Genomic DNA, 21,319 nt, shown 5'->3' with positions numbered 1-21,319 from the left:
CTCTGTCCCTGCAAGCTCAGGTCCCAGCTCAGCATGGTGGCAGCGTCCCCAAGAGTTAGCTGCCTGGCGTAGAACAGCTCTAGGGATCAGGTTTCACCTTGCACACAGAATGCACGGATACAAGGTGACCAGCTGTAGCAAGAGGAGTAACATAGCAGTCTGGAGGAGGATCAGAACATGGCATAGAGTCATAGCTGGAAGGAAAAAGAAACGTCAACGGACAGGACCCTGGTCTCTGCCGACTGACAAGACCCTATTTCCGCCAACTGACAGTACCCTGGTCTCCGCAAATGAACAGGACCCTGGTCTCTGCCAATCGACAGGACCCTGGTCTCCCCATCTGTGTGTCCTGTGTACCCCACTTCGCCACCTCACTGGGTTTCCCTGGGCTTCCCAGCACACATCATGGGGGCCAGAAGATATTTTGGACAGGAAAGGATAGACTTGGGGGTGCTGTGGCCCCTCCTGCTTCATGGTCTGGGGTGCTGCAGCTCCGAGCTGATAGAGTACCCTGCAGACAACAGCAAAGGGACCTTCTTTTTCCCGCTGCTGTTCAGATGAGGCCCCCAGTTGCTCTGGCTTGTTGGACGTGAGCAGCTCAATTGGTGGTTTATGAGCAGTGGGCAGGATGGGGGTGGGTGGTGGGAGGAAGGGCAGTGGCAGGGTGCCTGGTAGCTATATTAAGGACTTGGTCTACTGGCTTCTTCCTGAAGAGGAGAAAACTTAAATTTAGCAGCAGCGACCATGCCCAGTGGTGGAGCCCATGGCCTTCTTCACTCCAGCCTTAGTTAAGAAGCCGAAGCAGGGACCTGGAGAGATGGCTCCATGGATAAGAGCACTTGTTGCTCTTTCGGAGGATCCTGGTTCAGTTCCCACCACCCACACAAGGGCTTCCAACCAAAGATGCCTGCCGCACCAGGGATGCGTGTTTTAGACATACACATGCGCAGGCAGAATACTCACACAGATAAGATAAATAAATAAAAAAAGAGAGAGAGCCAGGCAGTGGTGGCACACACCTTTAATCCCAGCACTCAGGAGGCAGAGGCAGACAGATCTCTGTGAGTTCGAGGCCAGCCTGGTCTACAGAGTGAGTTTCAGGATAGCCAGAGCGACATAGTGTGAGCCTGTCTCAAAAACAAACAAAAACAAAACAAACAACAACGACAACAAACCAAAACCAACCAACCAGAAAAGAAAGAAAGAAAGAAAGAAAGGAAGGAAAAAGAAGTGAGAAGCGGGAGGGATCTCTTATGCTGGGCCCTCCTCTCTCCTGAGTTCCCTTCCATCCATCCTCTCACTGTGGGTCTCTCCAGGAGCCTGCCTGGTTGGTGAGTGCCTGGTGCCTCTTCCACATTTGGGGTCTCCCAGTGACCACAGTAGCTAGATGGACGCCTGAGTTACAGATGTAATCGTAGTCACCTCTTGTATCACAGAAGGGGAAACCGAGGCTTGGACAAAAGGGACTCCCAGAAACAGGACTGCAGTGAGAACCCTGTTCTGAGACCTTGTGCAGCTGCTGTGGTCTGGTCTGTGTCTGTGCACACTTGGGCGTGCGTGCTTGGAGGTATTCACACGGTGTCTGTCTCTAGCCCCCTCCTTCCCCTACCCCAGTCTCTGGGTCCTGATAACAGGCATCAAGGGAGCTGACTGTGCCTTCCACAGGTACATGGAAGGCTAGGTATGCTTACTTGGAGCCAGTGACAGAAACATGCCTTGCCCTTGGTCCAATGATATCTGCAGAGGCTGCAGGCTACTGGTCCCTGCTTTCCTTCTAACTGGGACCCATGGCCTCTGCCTCAAGCTGAACTGGGTGGAAGGATCACGGGTCCACACTGGAGACACGATGGGGTAGTCTTCATGCTTAGGTGACCCCTTAACTCCTCTACCTCCTGGTTTCCTCACCTGGGGGTGGAACCCTGGAAAGAGATGAGACCTGTGGGGGTGTGGCCTACAGAGCACCCTCTTCCTCTCGCTGCTGGGGCTCTAGAACTGACCAGCATCCTGTGCAGAGTCACAGCCAGTGGGCATGAATTGGTATGAAGAGGGTGCTGCAAAGGGCTGTGTTACCAACTGCTGGGCTGATAGCTGAGCCCGGTCACGAGGTCACATGTCACCCAGTTCCAACAGTGTCTCTGCGTAGATCTCTCCACCAGCAAAAGCCTTAGTACACTGATGGCCAGACAGGCATACAAATAAACACAGAAGTCTGTGATGATGGCCAGAGAGACGGATTTGCCTTGGGGTGGTGCCCTGGTGCAGTGTCCAACCTGCACACTGGCCTCCGATAGTCCTACATTCGTAGGCAAGAAGGCACTCACTCAGCCTCGCAGAATCAAATATGGGAAGTTAAGAACTTGAGACCCCAGAGGCCCTGTTGGGTCCCCTCCTTCTTACTGCCCGCCTGGGCTCTGTTTGTTTCACTTGGATCAGATTTTACTGTGGGATGCTGTGAACTTTTGCCAGCTGCTGCAAACTGTTGAGCGTTGATGGCATTCAAGTCGTTGGTGGGTATCTCCAGTCATCTCGTCTACAGAGGGGCCCATGAGGAGTCTGGGGAGCCTTCAAACCTTCTTCACCCACCAGCCTTCTTCTTCCTCTGGGGTGTCAGCGCGAGAAGCTCCCCACCGCAGTGGCGAGGGACCCGTGGAAGCTGCTGGCTCCATAGGCTAACCTCCGTTCCTGGGGCCCCTTTGTCTCTGCTATGCTCTAGGAGCCAGACTGGCAGGCTGTTCCTGGGATCCACTGTGGTGACAGCTTCCCGAGTACCTAGGCCAAAGCCAGGGCACACCAGGCCTCCTGACGCAGGACCCCACTGAGGCCGGCCTGGGGGCTCAGGGACGAAGAGGTGAAGGCAAAGTCTTCAGGTTCAAACTTGAACTCCAGATGACTAGGGGCCAGGGAGTCATCCACTGAGCTGGAAGCCTGCAGACGGGATGGGGTGAGTGAGTACGGAGGAGTGTACCACCTCTCTAGAGCTGGAGGCACATCATAGCGATTTGCCCCAAGCGCCCCTCAGCCTAGAAGGACTGGAAAGGCCCCTGAGGAGTACTGACTAGTAAGACCTTCAGGGCTCTGGACCATGGTACACACAGATCTGGGGAACGATGCCACCACATCGGTGGTTGAGGGCTGTGTGCTCAGTGAAGCTCTGGGAGCAGCCCTGGGGGCAAGAACCAAGGTTCTCCAGGGAAGTGTGGGGACCTGCCTCTTGCACTCCCCTGCCTCATCCCCCTTACCTGGGAGGTGATAGTGGGCCCAGGACACCCCGGAGATGCCAGACTGGGCTCTGCCTTCAGAGTGGCGGCTGAGGCCTCAGTGTTGAGGATAGTGGGAGAAGAGGCTGCGGTGTTTGCTGTGGATCCTGGAAGGGAAGACCGGGGACATTTACAGAAGATGCCAGATCTGGCCGTATTTCCTGCTATGTGGCCAGTTCTCCTATCCTTGTCCAGAGGAGACGTCTTAAAGTCACACAGCACCAAAAGTTAGAGGGTCAGGCATGGCTTTGTCTAGCCTACTTCTGTCCCACGGTTTGGCCAGCTCACATCATCCGCCCCTTCCCCAACAAGCTGAAGGACACCCATGAGGGGCAGGGTTAGCGTGAGACTCAGAGGCCTGAGAGTATCCCCCCCTCCTCCATTCACACCTGAGGAGCCCTTGATCTTGGCAGGGTTCTTTGGCTTCCGTTTTCTGGTCTGGATGCTCTCCTTTTTCATGGCTAGTGGCCGTGGCACCTGGCAGGGACAGCAAGGGTAGGTGGCTGCTCCCCATCCCTGACCACCCCTGGGCTCTTGCACAGTCACCTTCTTGTTCCCCCTAGAGAGTCCCCCCCCCCCCCCCCCCGTTGGGTCAGCCACCCTTGGATGCCCATCCCATCTGCCTGAGAGCCAAGATGCAGGGCTGGAGTGTATAGAGGGCAAGATTTGGGTGTCCAGCATCCATTCTAGGCTGAATGGAGCTCCATGAATCTCGGTGGGCAGGACTGCAGAGTGGGCATGGAGCCAACAGCTTCCTTTTCCAGAGAAGCGGGTATGTGGAAAGTCCACATAGGTTTAACACTCCCAGAACATGTTCAAGCCGGGGGCTGAGGGTGGTCCCGTGCAGCTGAGGTAGCGGGACAACCACGTGGTTCTGGATAGAGGTAGCTACTCCCTGCCACTCACCCCGTGGAGCTTCATGTAGAGGCCGCAGGCATTGCACACCGGCTCGCCCTCCGCATTGCGCCTCCAGAGGGTGGTGGTGGCGGTGTGGCAGTTGGAGCAGCAGAGGCCGGATCGACGGGACGAGGACTGTGGGGCAAGTGAGCTGGGGTGAGCCAGGAATTGGGGGAGCAGAACTGACTTGGGGGTCATTGACAGTAAATGACAATGAACAGGATGGATAGAAGCTAGCTAGACTCAGCAGTTACCAGGTGCCAGGTCAGGGACTGACTGTTCTGGTTTAGTGAGACATTTGGGGGTGGTATGACCTGAGGCTTGCCATGGGCCTATCTGGCAGGAAATGATGTCCTTGGTTTCACAAAGCTTTGACTCATTGGCCTTCTGGTCCCAAGACCAGGCCCTTCACCTCTGGGCATTTCCCATCACTGAGATGTAACAGATCTTTCAGGGTCTGGTGGTGGCGTTCTGAGGCCAGGAAGGTGTGGTGTAGCAATACAGCCATTGATTATTGTCTAAGCCAGGCAGGGTGGCCTAAATCCGGCATCTCTGTTGGGGATTGGCGCCCTCAAGGCCACAGACTCCTCGGGAGGTGAGGAGCAAAGGTTAACTCTCCCGGTGCTGCTGGTCCCCTTGCACACCTGTCTCCTAAGCTCAGAGCTCACATTGGCTCCTGTCTGCAGCTTCCCCAGTACCCGCTGGATGCTGAGTAGACAGTGAAGGGTCTTATCTGTCATGGCACCCCGGCTGTGCTCAGTGTCTACAATCTCTTAATCCTGGCTGTGTGGAGCCTTTTAGCTGTCTACCCCACATCTCCCAGCAGGGTATCCCGATATCACACCTACCAGGGACCCCTGACTGCCCTGTGTTTGGGGAACTTGGGCCCTGAGCTAGAGGGCAAGCCAGACACAGGAATCTGGGCCCAACTAAAGAAATTGGTGTGGGGCAAGGAATGAGTTCCTGGTACTGTGTCTGGGGAGTCGTCACAGAGGACCCAACCAGACAATGTCTCTAAGTTGGCTGAGATTGGAAGTTTTCCTGGTACATGGTTCACAGTTCAGTGTATGATAGAATCTTGTCCCTATTACGGAAAGAAAACTTCATTCTAAGAGGCCCTAGGTACCCGGACCCTGAGCTCTTCCTAAATTCCACAGTCCAACCTTGCTGTGACACTTTCTGTTCCAGCTACTGGCACCAGACTGTACTGTTCTGTCCCCGCCTTGGTCCTGCCCTTGAATAGCACCTCTGACCCCCCAACCCTCCCCTTTATGGTTCAGGGCTTCAGCTTCAACTACAATTCTAGAACATCAGCCAAGAGGGAGAGTGAGGGTTTTGTGTAAATGTATCTCCTGCAGTACTTGGAATATGATTAGTAAGATATTTGTGTTTATATAGAAGTCACACTTAACTAGGTGCCTGGAATTTTGCAGTCCCCGGTTCCTGCTGGATCTTAGACCTAGGGAAGCCCTAGCCTGTGGCCTCTCTTCTTCCTTGAACCACAGCTAGGAGCTGTGGGTACCTTCTGAGACGGTGGGCAAGAAGCAAACGCAAGAGTCCCATGGCAGACCATACACAGGAAGAAAGGTGCACAGACTCATCCCCACACAGAAACGCAAGCGAAAAGTCTGGAAACCACGCTGGAATCTTTTCATTGCGATTGTGTTTTACTTTTACAAACTAAGAACATAGGAGAACACAATGGCCCAAGAAGTCATTGCCTTTTCCTGAGCTGTCCCGAGCTGCCAGTCATTGCACGGAAGGGAAATGGAAGCTCAGACGTGTCCAGGGACCACAGGAAATCGAGAAGCCAGGTGGATAGAGCCTTCTTTCTCCATTGAGCACTTGGGCACATGCCCATTTGCCACACCCCAGTGGGGCCCCCCAAGCCTCTGTCTGTCCTTTCTCCTTGTCTGTGCAGGCAGCCTGGTCACTTTCGGATGCCCAGAGACCAGCCTCTCCTGGCTGCACTTCATCTCTCTTTTGCCTGCTCTTTTTCTTCCTTCCTTCCTTTCTTTCTTTTAATTTAACCTTATTTTATGTACTTTGGTCTGAAGGTGTCAGATCTCCTGGAACTGGAGCTACAGACAGTTGTGAGCTTCCTCGTGCGTGCTGGGAATTAAACCTGGGTCCTCTGGAAGAGCAGTCAGTGCTCCTAAGCCCTGAGCCACCTCTCCAGCCCTTGCCTGTTCTCTTCAAGAGAACTTCATCTCCAATGACAGCCCATCTGGAAAGAGAGTGGCACTAAGTCCTGGCCTCCGCTCCCTGGGGCCTCCAGATTGCTAAGGCAGACACCCAGGGAAGGTGGCTGAGCCCTGCTTGGAGGGCAAGTCATATTTTCAGGAAAGAGTTTTGGAAAATGAAAGCTGCAGTACGGAGCGTTGTAGAGTGGCTTCCTTGGAGCCCAGGACCCAGTTACCCAGGACTGGTGGGGTGCAGAGCCATCTGGAGCCTTGGGGATCGGCCAAGGCTGGAAACACCTCCAGTTTCAAACTGAGGGGAGAAGAGTACATTTGGGGGGCCGAGAACCCACCCATCTATCCCAGAGTGGACCAGGGACTCTTGCCTGATTCTTATCACTGTGCCTGGGTGTCCAGTTTAGAGCCTGGCATGGAGGCGAGAGGGCAGACTCAAGGGACAGGACAGGTCTGCTGCTTAGGAAGACTGTACCCCAGCCCAGGATGCAGTCTTCCACACCTGGGCTATGCTAGGAAGACTGTACCCCAGCCCAGGATGCAGTCTTCCACACCTGGGCTATGCTTAGGAAGACTGTACCCCAGCCTAGGATGCAGTCTTCCACACCTGGGCTATGTTTCTATCTTGTTGTCTATGGTTTCCACATTAGAGGATGTCATGAAGACCAGGCTGGGAAGCGCTCATGCAGGGGGTTTCCATTATAAGGCAGATCACTGAAGGAAGGGACCAGAGGGCACAGTAGCCTCTGGAGTGATCCTTGTGATGGCAAGAGGCAAAATATTGGGCAGAATGGGCCTACAGATCCCCAAATCCCAGAGAAGTCCCTTCCTACATCCTACCTGCCTTCTGGAGCTTATAACATTGTCTCTATCTTAGGGCCTCACACGCCTGTAACATACAATGTACAAGAGCTACAACCCCATGTCAGTGCACTCAGGAAGCCAAGTTCAGCACACCTGTCAGGTAGAACTAGAGCAGCCAGGCCCCAGACCCTGCCTGATATGGACATGGAACCCTTCTGAAACCTGGAGGGTGAGAAGCACCCCCCAGATGGAGATGTTGACCCTCATCTGCCTCATCTGGGCTTCACACCTTTAGACAGGAGGGCCTGGTACTCAGGAGCAGTCTTGCCCAGGTCTGAGACCCACGGATCCCCTGTACCCTCCATAGCAAGAATGTCAGGTAATCTGCCAACACCAACCCAGATGTGTATTTAAACCTGAACTTGAAGGTTTGCCTGTGAGATGGTAGACTAAAGCTACTTCCTGCCTCAGCGATTCCTGGCGGCCCAAGTCTGATCTTCATTTCTAACCAACAGCTATACGGTCACGTACCGGAAAGAACCAAAAGTGAAAACAAGGCTTATAACCAGCGAGATTGGCAAAAGGCAGAGGCCTGGTTTCCTAGCGACCCCAACCCAGAGATTCTCTGGTGTAGTAAGTTCTCAACATCACCATCAGCGGGGCCAGCAGGCCTTCCCTCAATCCCATCTGCACCGGTCACCTCGAGGCCTCTAACTGATCAGGTTGCCCCCTACCATCACCACTAACACAGTCCCACGGCAGCGCTGAGCCCCCAGGGTCCCGCAGAAACTGTGGCTTATCTACCCAGGGCAGACCTCACTCTCAAACCCGATCCCAGGACATCCTGTGCCTATGTAGCAAGCAGCTTTGAAACACCCCTTACTCTGTCAAGTGCCAGGTAACCTGCCGATACCGCAGTGGGTTTTAAGACCCGAGCCAGGTCCCCACCAGGAGTCCTTGCCTGGATCCTGATGGGTTCCTGGATATTTTCAAACCCCAGGAAGAGCTGAGTTGGCCTGGCCCAACCAGGAGCCCGGGGCAGCTCACAGCCCTGTACTTCATTTCCTAGCCCATCCTTCAGGAACCCAGCGGCTGCTGAGCATGCAGAAACCAGCCATTCCCTTTATCCTTCTTGTAGCACTAACCCTGGTCCTCTCTCTACCACACTCACCAGACGCTTCTGAGGCCTCACTAGTGGCCGGTTGACCCCGTTCATCTTGTGATAGAGGCCGCAGGCGTTGCACAGGTAGTGCCCGGTGCCGTCACGGCGCCACAGTGGTGTAGACAGGGCTCCACAGTTGACACACTCCCGGCCCTCACCAGGAAACTCCTCCAAGAAGTCAGGTACTGTGGGGACAAGAAGCTTGTGGGCTGGGGCCTCTGCCCCTCTGGAGAGCCCGAGGGCTTCTATTTTTATAGTGTCTTATACTTAACTCATTAAAGGGTGATTTATTTATATACTTAGTCTTATTTAGTTTTCAGTGAAATTTGTTAGAGCCGCTTTTATAGGGCAGGAATAAAAATAAACCACACTTTAAGGTAGATACCCGAGATGGCCCCTTTCTTAACCACGTCAGCCTTTGTATTTCTAATAAGCGTTGGAAGCAGATGTGACTACACAGACAGAAGGAAGTGGATGGCAGAGCCTTATTTCCTCCCTCCCGTCCCACTCGAGGGTCTCCTGTAAGCTTGAGGGGGCCTCAAGGAGGAGTGGACTGGGAGACAGAGACCTGGGGTTCTATAGGTGCTGATGGCCTTGCTGTCAGCTTTGTTGTGGGGTCAGTCACTGTCCTCTCTCAGGAGACAAGACCATAGGGGCATCAGGAATCCTGGTCCAGCTCCAGGTATAGCATGGAACCACAGCCATACAGGCAGGGGGACACTGGCTGGGGGCAGGGTGGATCAATCATCTACTGGCTGGAGGTGGGTACCAGGCACAGGGGTCGCCCTTGTCTAAGTGCGCTAGGTTGACTTGGGCCAAGAGGGGCCTATGAATCAGGGGGCAGGCTTCCCAGTTCTTGGAGGGATGGCCTAGAGGAGGCCCCGAGGCTGCTAAGCAGAGGTCATCCCTCTTTGCTCGGCCTGTGCCTCAAAAATACTCAGAAACAGAAGCAATTCTCAGCTCAACAACCTTGGGATCTAATCTAATCTCATTTTTGTTCCTGGGAGGTGTGGAAATCTCAAGCTGGAATGCCAGTGTTGCAGAACGAGACGGCTGTGGTGACTTGCTCAAATAATCAGTATTTTGAACTTTATAAAGCTCATTTTAGCCTGGCATAATGGTGTCTGCCTGTAAGCGCGGCACTTAGGAGGGCTGAAGGAGGGCCGCTGTTAAGTTTGAAGCTACTTAATAAGTCCCTGTCTTAAAACCAAAAATGATTTCCAAAACTTTCAAGAATTTTTTTAGAATAAAGTTTTCAAGTTGATATATTCCAAAATGCTATTTTGGGGTTTGGTCGGGTGAAAAGCAGAAATATATTATTTTCTTGCTATTATGCTGAAAAAAAAAAAGAATTCTGGATTGAGTGCTTTTCATCTCATTGTGTTCCAAATAGGTTCCTGTATCTTGGCAATTTTAGGAGGGACTCTTGTGGGGTTGGATCAAGCGGGTGAGCCCTGACTGCAGAAAAACGCATTTCGGCTTTTCGCACGCATAGCATTTCGTAGCGAGCGGGTTTATCGCTGCGCGCGTTAATATTAGAACCACATCCTCTGGGCAGCCCCAGACCGGTACTCACCGAAGGTGGCCCTGCGGCCAGGGAGGCCGCTAGGGCGGCCCTGCAGACCGTGCAGGATGCTACCATCGAAGGGTCCGGAGGTCCACGAAGGGGCTACGTCGGGAGTCACGTATGCAGGGTAGGTTGTGGGATACGAGGCGCCCATGGGTCTCCCAAGCGGGGTCGGGTACTGTTCGCGAGCCAGCAGCGAGCCCTGGAAGGCGCTGCTGTCCCGGGCCCCCGCACTGCCGCCGCTGCCCGACCCTGGGGGGCTGTGTGCGAAGGGGAAGGTGGCGGCTCCCGGTGGGTGTGCGGCTGGAGGGTGTGGGCTTCCAGAGCCGAAGGCTGAGGAGTCAGCGGCAGCTGCCTGAGTCCAGCTAGAGTGTGCGGCAAGCGCGGGAGGCTGCGAGCCCGGCTCACACGCAGGCAAATAGGGCAGCATGGAGGGCACACGCGTGGGTGCCACGAACACCGGGGAGCCGGCTCCCGAAGCGTGCAGAAAGGCTCCCGAGTCGGTGTAGGTGGCTTGACCAGAGCTCTGGGCCAGCGCCAAGCTCTGATACATTTTTCTCACCCGGCACGAGCTTGACCTGCAGAGAAGAAAGACAGGCGTCGAGGGCAAGAATCACTGTATTCGCTACATCAGCTCTCACGCTCGCCCTGCGGCAGGTGCTGCTGTTCGGCTTGCAAACTCCTCTTTTCCGAGTCGGTTCACCGGGGCAGGTCCGAGTTTCCTCCGGGTGGAACGACCTGGTTAGAAGAGGTGCAGGGCCCCAGGAACGAGGTCCTTGCCACGCGTAGAGAGATCGCCCGCCAAATCCCTCACCCGCGGGGCAGGAAAGCGCGGCTCTGACCGAGGACCCGTAACCGGCGGGTAGTAGACTGGGTCTCCAGGCGGAGCCGCTCCGTGGGGAATCCCGGGAGCTCCGGCCGCCCCGCCTCCACCGGGCCGCCCCTTCCCTCTCAGAGTCTATCCCTCCCTCCCCTTAGGGTCAGCGCCAGGGCTCCGGCCTCAGTGCCACGTGACCCAAACAGGCTCCGCTTGTCGAACTCTGGGACCACAACGCACCAGCGTCCCCTCAGCTGAGCGCCAACGAACGCAGGGGGTGCGAATAGGCGAGCGCGTTCAGGGTCCTGGGACAGCAGCAGCTCTGAGCCGTCTTTGTTGTTATGATCACAGGTCCCAGCCCTCGCTCCAGCCCCAGGCTGGTTTAGAGGCCCGTTCCATGTCCTGTGGTTGAGTCGATGATCCAGGCCCCACTGAACCCACAGTGGTGGAACCATGTCGGCCCGCACCTGAGGACCCTATTTTCCCGAACCTATATGGGGATCTAGCTTCCACGGGGACCGCAGGGCTCAGGCCTCTATTCTCTTTCTGGGTGTTTTGTTCACCAACAATTACTCCAATGCCAGCGAACCCTGAGTGGAGCATTGTAATTCCTAAGGCCACAACCGTTTCCACTGCTAGACTCAAAGTCCCGAGGCTCTCAACCCGGCAAGAGTCTCTTTCAGGTGCTGGAAACACAGGCCCTCACCTTCCCGTGGGGGTGGGGGGGTTGGTGCCCAGAGCATCCAGCTCAGTTTTGTTGTGACTTCTGTGTCCTGGCTGACCGAGCGTCCCAGATGGAGCACTCAGAAAGAGCAGCAACCCTGGAGGGCCCGAAGATGGCAGGAAGGTTTCTCACTTGCTCACACCGGTTCAGGGGTGCTGCAGGCAGGAGCTCCTAAAATAAGGGAAGTACCTCGACTAACCTTGGGGCGGTGTCCACGGATTGCTGGCTGTTCAGCGAGGGAATAGTTCTTAGAAAGAAGCTGAGCAATGCCGGCACACTGGTATCCACACACTCTGCTCTCATTCAACATGAGGGGATTCTAGGTATGAGCCAAGAGAGGACATGAAGGGGGCACCCTGGGCCTGGGGATGGTACAGACTGTCCTGATCTAGGCTGTAGAGTCTGAGCCCTGGAAGTGCGGAGTTGAAGCTGGAGCTGTCGGTTCCTGGGAAGGGGAGTTCCTTAGCGTTTCCTGCTTCAAGGCACCTCCCACTGCATTCTCCTGACTTCTCTTCCTCTCTCTTTGAGGTGGAGACTGGGCCAGGGTTCCAGCACTGACTTCACGGTTCTCCTTCCTATGGCGGGCACACAAAACAACACTGCACCCTCTCTTGGAGAATGTTTACACGAAATGGGAGATTCCCCCCTGCCCTCCACCAACTCTGGGAATGAAAAGTGACTTGCTGGGTAATGAGTCCTCTTCTCCCCAGAATCAGTGGCAGACCTAGGGTCCTGTGGGGATGGACCTAGAGGGACTTGGGCTTTCTGCTTGGGATAAACTCAGTAAAGTCCCCGAAGGGGGAATAACCACATGACCTGGGCTGGGTTTAATTGTTTCCTCAGTCTTACTGAGGCAGACAGAGTTATTCCTCTTTACAGAGGAGCAAAGCACAGACTAGCTGGTAACCAACAAGCTGATTCAGACAAACGAGGGATTTCAAATTTACCTAAGGAGGGAGTCCTGGCCTCTGTAGACATGGAGAAGAGGAGAAGATCCACCCTCACAGGCTCCTTGGAGGTTCGGCCTCACGAAGGCCAGTCTAGTGGGTGCTCTGGGTCTTTGCCTACCTGGTACTGTCTGGACAGGGAAGCAGGCTCATCTGTTCACAGAGAATAGAACAGGAGTGGCTGTGGGGTGTCCTTTGCCCACATCGGGTTGCCCTGCAGTGATGGGACACTGGCTATGACAGAATTTGACTTTTACAGGCCCTTCTGCTTGAGCCAGAGAGGGAGGATTCTCAAACCACAAACCCTAGGTCCTCTTGGCTCTGTCTCATCCTTCCCCAGAGGTTACCTTTGACGCCATGTTCCGCTTACAAGGAGGGAGCCAACCCCTGAGCCACCGGGCCTGTGCTTGCTTCTTACCCACAGGGCTTTCTCATCACAGCTCCCCCCGGAAGAGCCCTTGTTTTCTCTGTCTGTCAAACTCCTACGCAGCCCTCAAGGCCCACCTCACTCCCTGCGGCTCATCGGTACATTTCGCTCACAGATTGTTATATGTTCCTGTCTTTCCTTCTCTGCGGATGCTGAGTCCCACGGTCAGTTTTGAGGAAGGCAGGATAGAGAGAGCAGGATAGAGGCAGGATAGGGGGCTCAGCTTCGCTGTGGCAAGACTTCACAGCACTGGCTCGCTGTTTTCCTTCCTGTGATCATGCTTGCCTCTCATGGTGACTACAGGGAGGGATCGATTGGATCGGACCCTCAATAGGTCACAGGTAGAGGCTGATGAACACTGACCAGGTGGGTGGATGAACAGGTCCTGTCCCCAGGATACCAAACAGTAGGCCAGGAAGGCCGGTGGGAGCCTCTCCCTTGTCTGGTGACCCTCAGCCTGCCCCTCAGGCGGAACTGACCCAGCTAGGTAAGGAGAAAGGACGCAGCTCTGAGATAAGGACCCTGGACCCTGTTCTCTAGATAGATGAGGGGTCAGCACGTTAGTTCTCTGGGGACCAAACAGAGCTGAATTCCACCATCCTGGGGTTAACAGGGCTGCGGGCATTGTGATCGCCAGGGCCTGAGTGGCCAAGCTGGAGGGCGGGGAGAGGGACCTCCTGCCAGGCTGACAGGATCTGGGTTTCATTTCCAGCTGTCACTTACCCCGCAGTCCACCCCCTCCCCGCTGCAGAGCTTGGGAACTGTTAGCGCAGACACATTTATCGAAGGAAAAGAAAACGGTCCTATTGTTCAGGGGGATAAGGGGGCGTCAGGGACTCTAGACTGACTCCCTAGAGGGACTTTAGGCGCCTGCAGCTTGCATCACACTCTGGCTGTGTTTGCTCCTACAGGAGCGTTGCTCCTGCAGTGGGAATGGCCTGGGACTGGGAACCTTTTGGTCACTGCCTCTAGGTGGAGCCCTTGTGCACACACCTTGTCTGTAGTCACTGGGATGCTGGTTGTGGCCCCTGGACTTTGAGGCAGACAGAAGTGGCATTAGTTTAACCTGGGGGAGGGAAGAAACTCCTAAGAGCAGGGTTGGCTAGGTGTGGGGTTGGGACTGGACTGCTCCCCCCACCCAATTCCCCTCCTCCCTGGGTACAGGTTACTCTTTCCCTTCCCCATAAGAGCTCTGGGAACTGTGAGAAGGCCTAGGGATCTTCCTTTACTTCCTATGGTAGCCTGGGGGCTCAGGGAGGTTCAGGGCTATGCCTTCAGTAAGTACTATTGCCCAGCCCCTAGGGTGAGAAAGCTAGCTACCATCCCCCCACCTACTTTCTTCAGCTCCTCAACTCCCCTTTCTTTGTCTCCTCAGTGGGGCAGTGGGGTTCCCTGTTGACCCCACTAGGCCTCAGTCTCAGGAACTTGGCACCCTCTGGGCCTACAGAGGATTCTAGGGCTCCTTCAAGGACTGCAGAACTGGTTGAGACAAGGGAGGGCTGAGAGGTGTGGTTGAGAACTGGGAGGAGGAGTGGAGCCTGGGGGTGCTGAATCTGGAGGGTCTAGATTTGCTGTGTCTGGGGACATAGGATGTGTTCCTCTTGTGGGTATGTTTACGCTCAGACACTAGTAACCCTTGGACCCCTGCCCTCAGAAGTGGACTTAAGCCACTTCTGTCTGGGCCTCAGGTCAGAACCACCCGTCTGCGCCCAGAGCCGAAATGAAGGAACCTTCAGAGCAAGGCGTCATCCGCAGTGGGTCCCTCCAAGCCCACAGACGCTTTTGTCACAGGGACCCCCAAGACATTTCCCGAGTGCTCTTACATGCCTGTCCTCACACAGGGACTTGCCTCGTTTGAACTCTTTAAGCATTCCAGTGAGGCGGGCAGTTTTCATGCCTCCTTTCCAGGTGGGAAAACTGAGACTGGACATGACAGTCCCAGGGATATAACCGGGCAGAGGCAGAGGCAGCATTTGAACCCAGGGCCAGCATTCCTTGGTCCTTGCTCTACTCCACAGTCACTGCTGGCCCCTGCTGCTCGCCTATTCCACGGGTGCTGGACCCACAGGGCTGAGTGAGCTCCCTGTCTGTCTAAGGAGCCTGCAGCCCTGAGTGGCCTGTGGGCTGAGTGGGAGGGCTCCATTGCCGCTGGCGGTGACTGTCAGCTCCCACAAACAGGAACATGGCCTTGCACGCATCACACTGCAGATGCGCCAGCGGAGCCTGAGCCAGCTGGGAGAAGATGGGAGCAGGAGTGAAGGTGGATTTCAGGGGCACTGACTTCATGTGTGACTAAATCCACCTTCAAAGCCCTTCCTGACGCTGCTCAGCCTTCATCGTGGCAGCTGCCGCACCAGACCGCCAGACACCTCAAGGTGAGTTTGTATTTGGATGGGCGTCCCTCTAAACTGAAGAAGCAGTAAATGCACCGTTACAGAACAGGATGGCTTTGAGATGTGCCTTTCAGGGATGGAGAAAAGAGAGGGAAGGTAGGCCTGTCACATCCCCGGAGAGGCGTTCCCTGAGCTGGACTGAGGATGGACAAGGCTGCTGGACTCACAGCTCTCAGTTGAAAATTAACTCCCAGAGAGTGACCTCACCCTGGACACCCGGTGACCAGGCTGGGGAGAAGTGAGTCACCAACCAGCCTGACAATGATGCTGCCCTGCCAGGTGAATCTTTGCCCTGACTGAAGTAGTGTTAGGGACGCCAGGCACACACCTTTAATCCCAGCATTTGCGAGGCAGAGGCAGGCAGATCTTTGAGTCTGAGGCCAGCCTGGGCTACAGAGAGAGTTTCAGATCAGCTAGGGCTACCCAGGGAAACCTTGTCCTGAAAAAACAAAATAAATAAGTAAAAAGATGGGTGGGGGTTGGCATCTGTGTAGTGGGCTTCGGCTGGACTGAGAAAGATTAAAATTGAAAACGGCCACTTAAGATTCCCCTCTAGAAAACTTAGAACATGTATAATCTTAGCACTTAGGAAGTAGAGGCACGAGGATTAGGAGTTCAAAGCTAGTCTGGACGGCCCGAGACGGTCTCAAAACCCGAACAACAAACAAACTGTCGAAAATAAGCCAGACCCTGTCCCATGTGAGTCCACTCATTCTCTCAGTGACCTCCCCCCAGCAGACAAATATTCCGTGTGTGTGTGTGGAAGGTCATTCTAAGGCTGAGCTGGGGCACAGGGGAGGGGACCACAGGCTCCACCCCAGGCACCTTTCATCTTGGCACTATGAAGGAATTGGTATGATGTGAGTGAGTAGACTTTTGGTTTGGACTGGGAACAAGGCATAGCACACTTCTGGAGTGACTTTGATGCCCAAAGTCAGCTACTACTCTTGCCTTGAGAACCCCACAGTTGTGAAAGGCTTGGTGGCAAGAAGCTCCTATCCTATGTTCCTACAAGAGAAGTCCCTTGGGCAGAGGTTCCAGGCAGCTGAACGGCAGACTGTGAAATCCCTCTTCCAGGTTGAGTGGGAAGCCAGTTGGCCTCACCTTAACCTTCAGGGTGACCCTGAGTGAAGGGAAAGCTCTCCTGTCTTCTCTGTAGAGCTTTGCTGAGGCCCACAGGGGACGCTGAGGGTTTTCATGGCTGCTTCTCAGGGTCAGCAAGTAGGGTGATCTGCAAGGGGCTGCTGCTACCCAAGACTCTATCCTGCCCAGGAGCCCACGGGAAGGAATCTGAACGCAGTACCTTCTGAAACGCTCATTTCCCACCAGGTCCCTGGGTCCGGTGGAGGTGTGTCTTCCCACGATAAGTCATCTGGCCATTCTTAGAGCTTGGCAGCTAAGACAGGAGAGGGCACTGGAAAACGGGGAGCTGTTCTTGGTTGCTGTGCACTTCAGAACTATGATGGAGAACACTGGGGAAGACGGCACAGCAATGACTTAGCAACTCCTAGGCTCATGGCGGCTACAGAACTTTCAGAGTGGGATTGGCCAGAATTTAGGTGAGGCAAGGAATGCTGCTGATTGGTTTGCATACTTGGGGGACTTTCCAGCCCAGGATACTCCCAGGTCAGCTCAGAAACTTGTCTTGGAGTAGGTGAGGGCTAAATTTAGGCCCTAGGTGGGAGGCATTTAGTAGGGATTTACTGTGGGGCAGATAGTGTCTATCCCACTAGCATGGGGGATATCCTCCACTACCTAGGTGATCCACGCACCAGCTGGACTACCCTAGCTTGCTCCCTCTGTCTCCTCACGGTGACAACCTTAGCCACATTCCTATAGAGACCATCCCTGGGATGTGAAAAGGGCTGGTGAGCACACTTGAACCCCCAAATGAGCTGATGGTAATTTACAATGTAAATGGATTTTACTCTCACTTTTACTTCCAAGTGTTCGGGTGATCAACTGCCCTGTGCTGGGCTGTGGAGGACTGGGTTTGCTACGGGCTGTGGCAAGGCGGTCTATGTGAGTCATGTCAGGTTGTTCCTCCCCAACTTCCTGACCTTACTAAAGCTTCAGGACAGGATTTACTTTGGAGAGACCTGGAGCTGTTTGGGCTTGGGGGAGGGGGAAGGCTGAAGATCCGAGTACAGCCGGAGCTCAGAATGGTGCCAGTCACGTGGTATGAAGCTTATTTTAGCCTTCTCTTGTGCTCTTCTCTATAAAACCTTTCTTCCCTTCTCTCCCTCTTCTCCCTCTCTTTCTCTCTTTTCTCTGCTTCTCACTTTGCTCCTGAAGAATCCCACCCAGAGGGGCTCCCACTCCCGACTGAGCCCGAGTGCTTCGAGGAGGCTCCATGGGGTCTGTGGGGAGCTTTACTGCTTTCTTCCAGGTCTGTGGGGGAGGACAGCCCAGGAACTCCCGTCCCTCAAGACCACAGTCTCCGGGGCCAGGGGCAGGGTTTTATCGTATTTTGGTTGTGTCTGCTTAGTGTACTGACTCCGGAAGTGTCAGAAGCCATCAACCAACTCCTGTTGGTGGGGCCAGATTTGAGCCGTGAACCCAAGGAAGTTAAAAGGTTTCCGAAGCGCCGAGTAGTCTAGATAGAAGGGTGATTGAGCAGCCGGGGAACTGACGCCTGCCTTTCATTCTCATGCTTTAGCTTTGGGCATGTGCGCGCGTGTGTGTGTGCGCGTGTGAGTGTATGTGTGCGCGCGCACGTGTGTGCATTGTGTGCGTACGCGCATGTGAATGTGTGGGTGGCTGGAGATGTGCGTTCATGTGAGCCTGGGCATGTATGTGTGGGCATGTGAATGTACCTGCACAAGCAGTTCACATAGGTGAACACGCATGCTCATGTGGGAATGTGTGTGTACACACACGACTGTAAATAATATATTTCTTTTACAATAAACAGTGTGTGAATACCTTAGTAAGAGAGATGAAGCAGTATTTTTATAGGTTTGGCTGTAGACATTCTAAATGTCATATAAAACACGTAATGAAAGAAAGTGTGTCCTTGAGACAGGCCTAGTCCCCGTGTCCAGGGTTTGCCATGTAGATTGGACTGCCAGCCTGAACAGAGAGGGAAGATTATTGTTCCTGACACTCAGTGAGAGGTGACCTGAACCCTCTTGTGACTTCACTTCCTGTCTGAGTTCCATCATGCAGAGGTGCGGGCAGCTCTCAAGAACTGAACAGTTCTATGCTCAGGGCTAGGGTTTGAGAGGGAGGATGCAAGGGGCTGAGCCTGCGTGTAAACACTCATGTGAATGCATGCCGCCTTTACATTCATAGTCATTCCCACATGAGCATGCGTGCTCACCTGTGTGAGCTGCTTGTGCATGGACCTTCACATGCCCACACTCACATGAATGCACATCTGAAGCCTCCCAATATTCACACGCATACACATAATTGTAGGTACAACCACTTCCTGCCCTACACCTGGCACCCACACTGGCTGGGAACAGCTGATTGGTGCCCATTTCTGAGCACCAGTCCGGGTGGCCGTTCCTCAGCCTTGGGATAGATGAATGGCCTATTCCTTAGTCACTCATGGTTGGGTAGTCAGCTGGGACACTGCTCTCCAGATGGACCAACAGGATCTACTGAACCCTGACATGGTGTCCTAAAAGGCTTTTGAGACTACATGAGTATATTCTGGAGTCCTGAGCAAAGGTCGGGTTTTCCTGGTGAGCAGGGGCTTGGTGGGCGGGGTGGTACCCCGACACTGAAGTCCCTATACAAGTCCACAGGCCCAGGGATTGGCAGGCAGGAGACCAAACAAACCTCATATCCCAGAGATAATTCCCAGGCAGCAGGGAGCCTTTGACCTGTGGGAGAAGGCAGCTGAAGCCAGGGAAGGCCCAGGTGATGGCCGGAGCCTTGCTAAGAGCCTCTGTCCCCCACAGTGCAAAGTGCAGATGGGCCTCTGTACAGCCTATGGTGAGGTACTGCACAGAAGTTTTGAGCTGGAAGCTGAATGTCGCCTTTGTCAAGCTCCTTGCTGGCTCTACCTCAGTCCATGCTCCTGAGAGAAGGTGCAAGGGCCATTGCATGGCATCTTAGGATGGCTCTGGGGGTCACCTATCCATGTGGGTTGTGACTCTGTGCTGGAGTTGGGTCCTGCTCTGCCCCCCTTAGTGATCAACTACGAAGTTCATGCAGTCCTAACTGTAGAGGGGCTGTTGTGTGGAAACAAAAGATTCATGCCTGAAACACGCTAGTGCCCAGGCAGAGAGGTGGGAAGACAGTCTCACGGCTTTGCCCCTCCTGCTCACCAAACATCCAACCTGTCCAGAACTCACTAAGTAGTCACCCAGATGGGTTAGGATTGTCCCCACTTTGGTGACTCCCCATCCAGGGCTGACAGGTTTGTGGACATTCCTCCCTGGCTGGTCTCCATGATGGCTGCCTTGCCCTGCCACCGTTAAAGTCTGTCCCAGGCTGTGCCTGCCTCTGAACGCTGTCTGGAGGTCACCTAACCCATCCTCCTGTGGAGGAATTTCTTGTCAGCACCACAGCAGTACAATTCCAGATTCAGAGTTTTTTTTTTTTTTTGCAGCTGTATCTTGCTAGAAAACCTGGGCCTCTCACCTCTCCTAGTCCTGGAGCCCCTTGTCTGGTCCAGCTTCCATTGGAGGAGAGATAAGGTGGCTTTTTGGCATCTTGCGAGTTAAAGAACTAGCCCACCCCATTGGCATGGTGGCACCATGGGTGGCCTAGCTTCTTTAGCTGGTGACTCTGGGGGCTTAAATGAGTGCTTGACACCACGTCGATCACTGGGGATCGCTGTCTATGTCTGTTACGGCTCAGGGTGAGCAAACTCTTCTAGCCTTCTGATGCTCTGTGTGTGTGTGTGTGTGTGTGTGTGTGTGTGTGTGTGTGTGTGACAGGGTGATACTCCTCTGAGCACACAGAAGCAGCATCTCCCAAGCCTCATGTGGGGTGCAAGGTATGTGGAGGCACAGGAAGGCAGACAGTGGTTTTCATGGGGGGGCTGTGGGGAGAGGGCAGGGAGTTTGTTGTGGATTGTAGGGGGCTTTGTGGGGGTCAGCGACACCCACCCATTCCTGGTATCTCTCCTGGGGATGCCTTTATCCTGTGCTGTGGTTGGTTTTTAAACAGGAGGCCATGCAGAACGCTCCACTGTGTTTTAAAAATTGGAAAGATTTATGAGAAAAATAAAGGTATCAAAACCAAGGATTGTGGGACACACCTGTGATTCCCAGCAATTGGGAGACGTGGCAGGAGGGTCAGAAGTTTAAGGTCATCCTTGGCTTCTCGGAAAAGTTGAAGCTAGATTCAGCTGTTCAAGACCCTTGCATTAAGAACAACAACAAAACAAGACAAACAAACCAACCAAACCCCACATCTGGTAGCCATGACTGGTATAAGGTGAGAGGTCACTCTTTGGAAAGGGAGTGGCCGTCCTGGCTTGAAGGCCCCATGGCTCCCTGCTGCCTACTTTTCTCCATGGATCTGCCTTGACCCAAACTCTGGCTCAGATATCTCACTGTAAGAGCAGATCTCTCCTAGTGAGACGCCCTTTTCAGAACACTCGTCTCTGCCTCGAAGCCTGGGCCACATGACTCACTGACTAAAGGACTTGAGCAGGACCTTGGTTTCATCAAGCCACGTCATATGGCTGTGTTCCAGAGCTGGAAGTGGAAGATGTGGTCTGCTTAGCCCTTGGTCTGCTTTTGCACAGGACAGGGCCTGCTGGTGCCCAGGGGGTGGGAGATGGACCTGACCTCTCACGTTGTCTATCGGCTGTCCTGGTGGGGGCTTCCCAACCTCCTCTAGGTTCTGGTTCCCATTGAAGGCCTCTGTTCCTGTGAGAAGGGAGGTGAACTTGTTCTGTGGAAACAAGCCTGGCAGAGGGGGGAGGGGGCCCACAGAGGATTTGCATGGAGGAGAAACTTGTGTGCAGAGTGGAGGGTGAGCCCTTCCTCCGTTGGCTTTACCTATAGCCTGATGAGGCTTCTGCTTGGGCAAAACCGTGTTCAGAGCTGTTCCCACTTCTAATCTTCTGTTCTGCCTGGCCACCTTTTCTTGCCCACGGATGCAGAAGGAGTCCAAGGTAGAATAAACATCTCCCTTCTCTGTAGCCATTTTTCTTGCTCTTCC

The 21,319-nt window shown here is 54.2% G+C and overlaps 1 protein-coding gene across 1 annotated transcript; it reads right to left on the bottom strand.

The window, feature by feature from the left end:
* Positions 1-2,769: 2,769 nt before the first annotated feature.
* Positions 2,770-10,523, bottom strand: Gata5 (GATA binding protein 5). Its single transcript, XM_041641654.1, has 6 exons — positions 9,892-10,523; positions 8,325-8,500; positions 4,164-4,289; positions 3,647-3,734; positions 3,240-3,364; positions 2,770-2,925 (listed from the first exon to the last, which is right to left on the bottom strand). Exons 1-6 carry the CDS (start codon positions 10,433-10,435, stop codon positions 2,770-2,772), a joined length of 1,215 nt encoding a protein of 404 aa, XP_041497588.1. The 5' UTR covers positions 10,436-10,523.
* Positions 10,524-21,319: the final 10,796 nt, after the last annotated feature.

The sequence above is a fragment of the Microtus oregoni genome, unplaced genomic scaffold (assembly GCF_018167655.1).
Source record: "Microtus oregoni isolate MIOR12 unplaced genomic scaffold, Mior012 000071F_ref0000514, whole genome shotgun sequence".
NCBI lineage: Eukaryota > Metazoa > Chordata > Mammalia > Rodentia > Cricetidae > Microtus > Microtus oregoni.
This window is presented reverse-complemented; position numbering and strand designations above follow the sequence as displayed.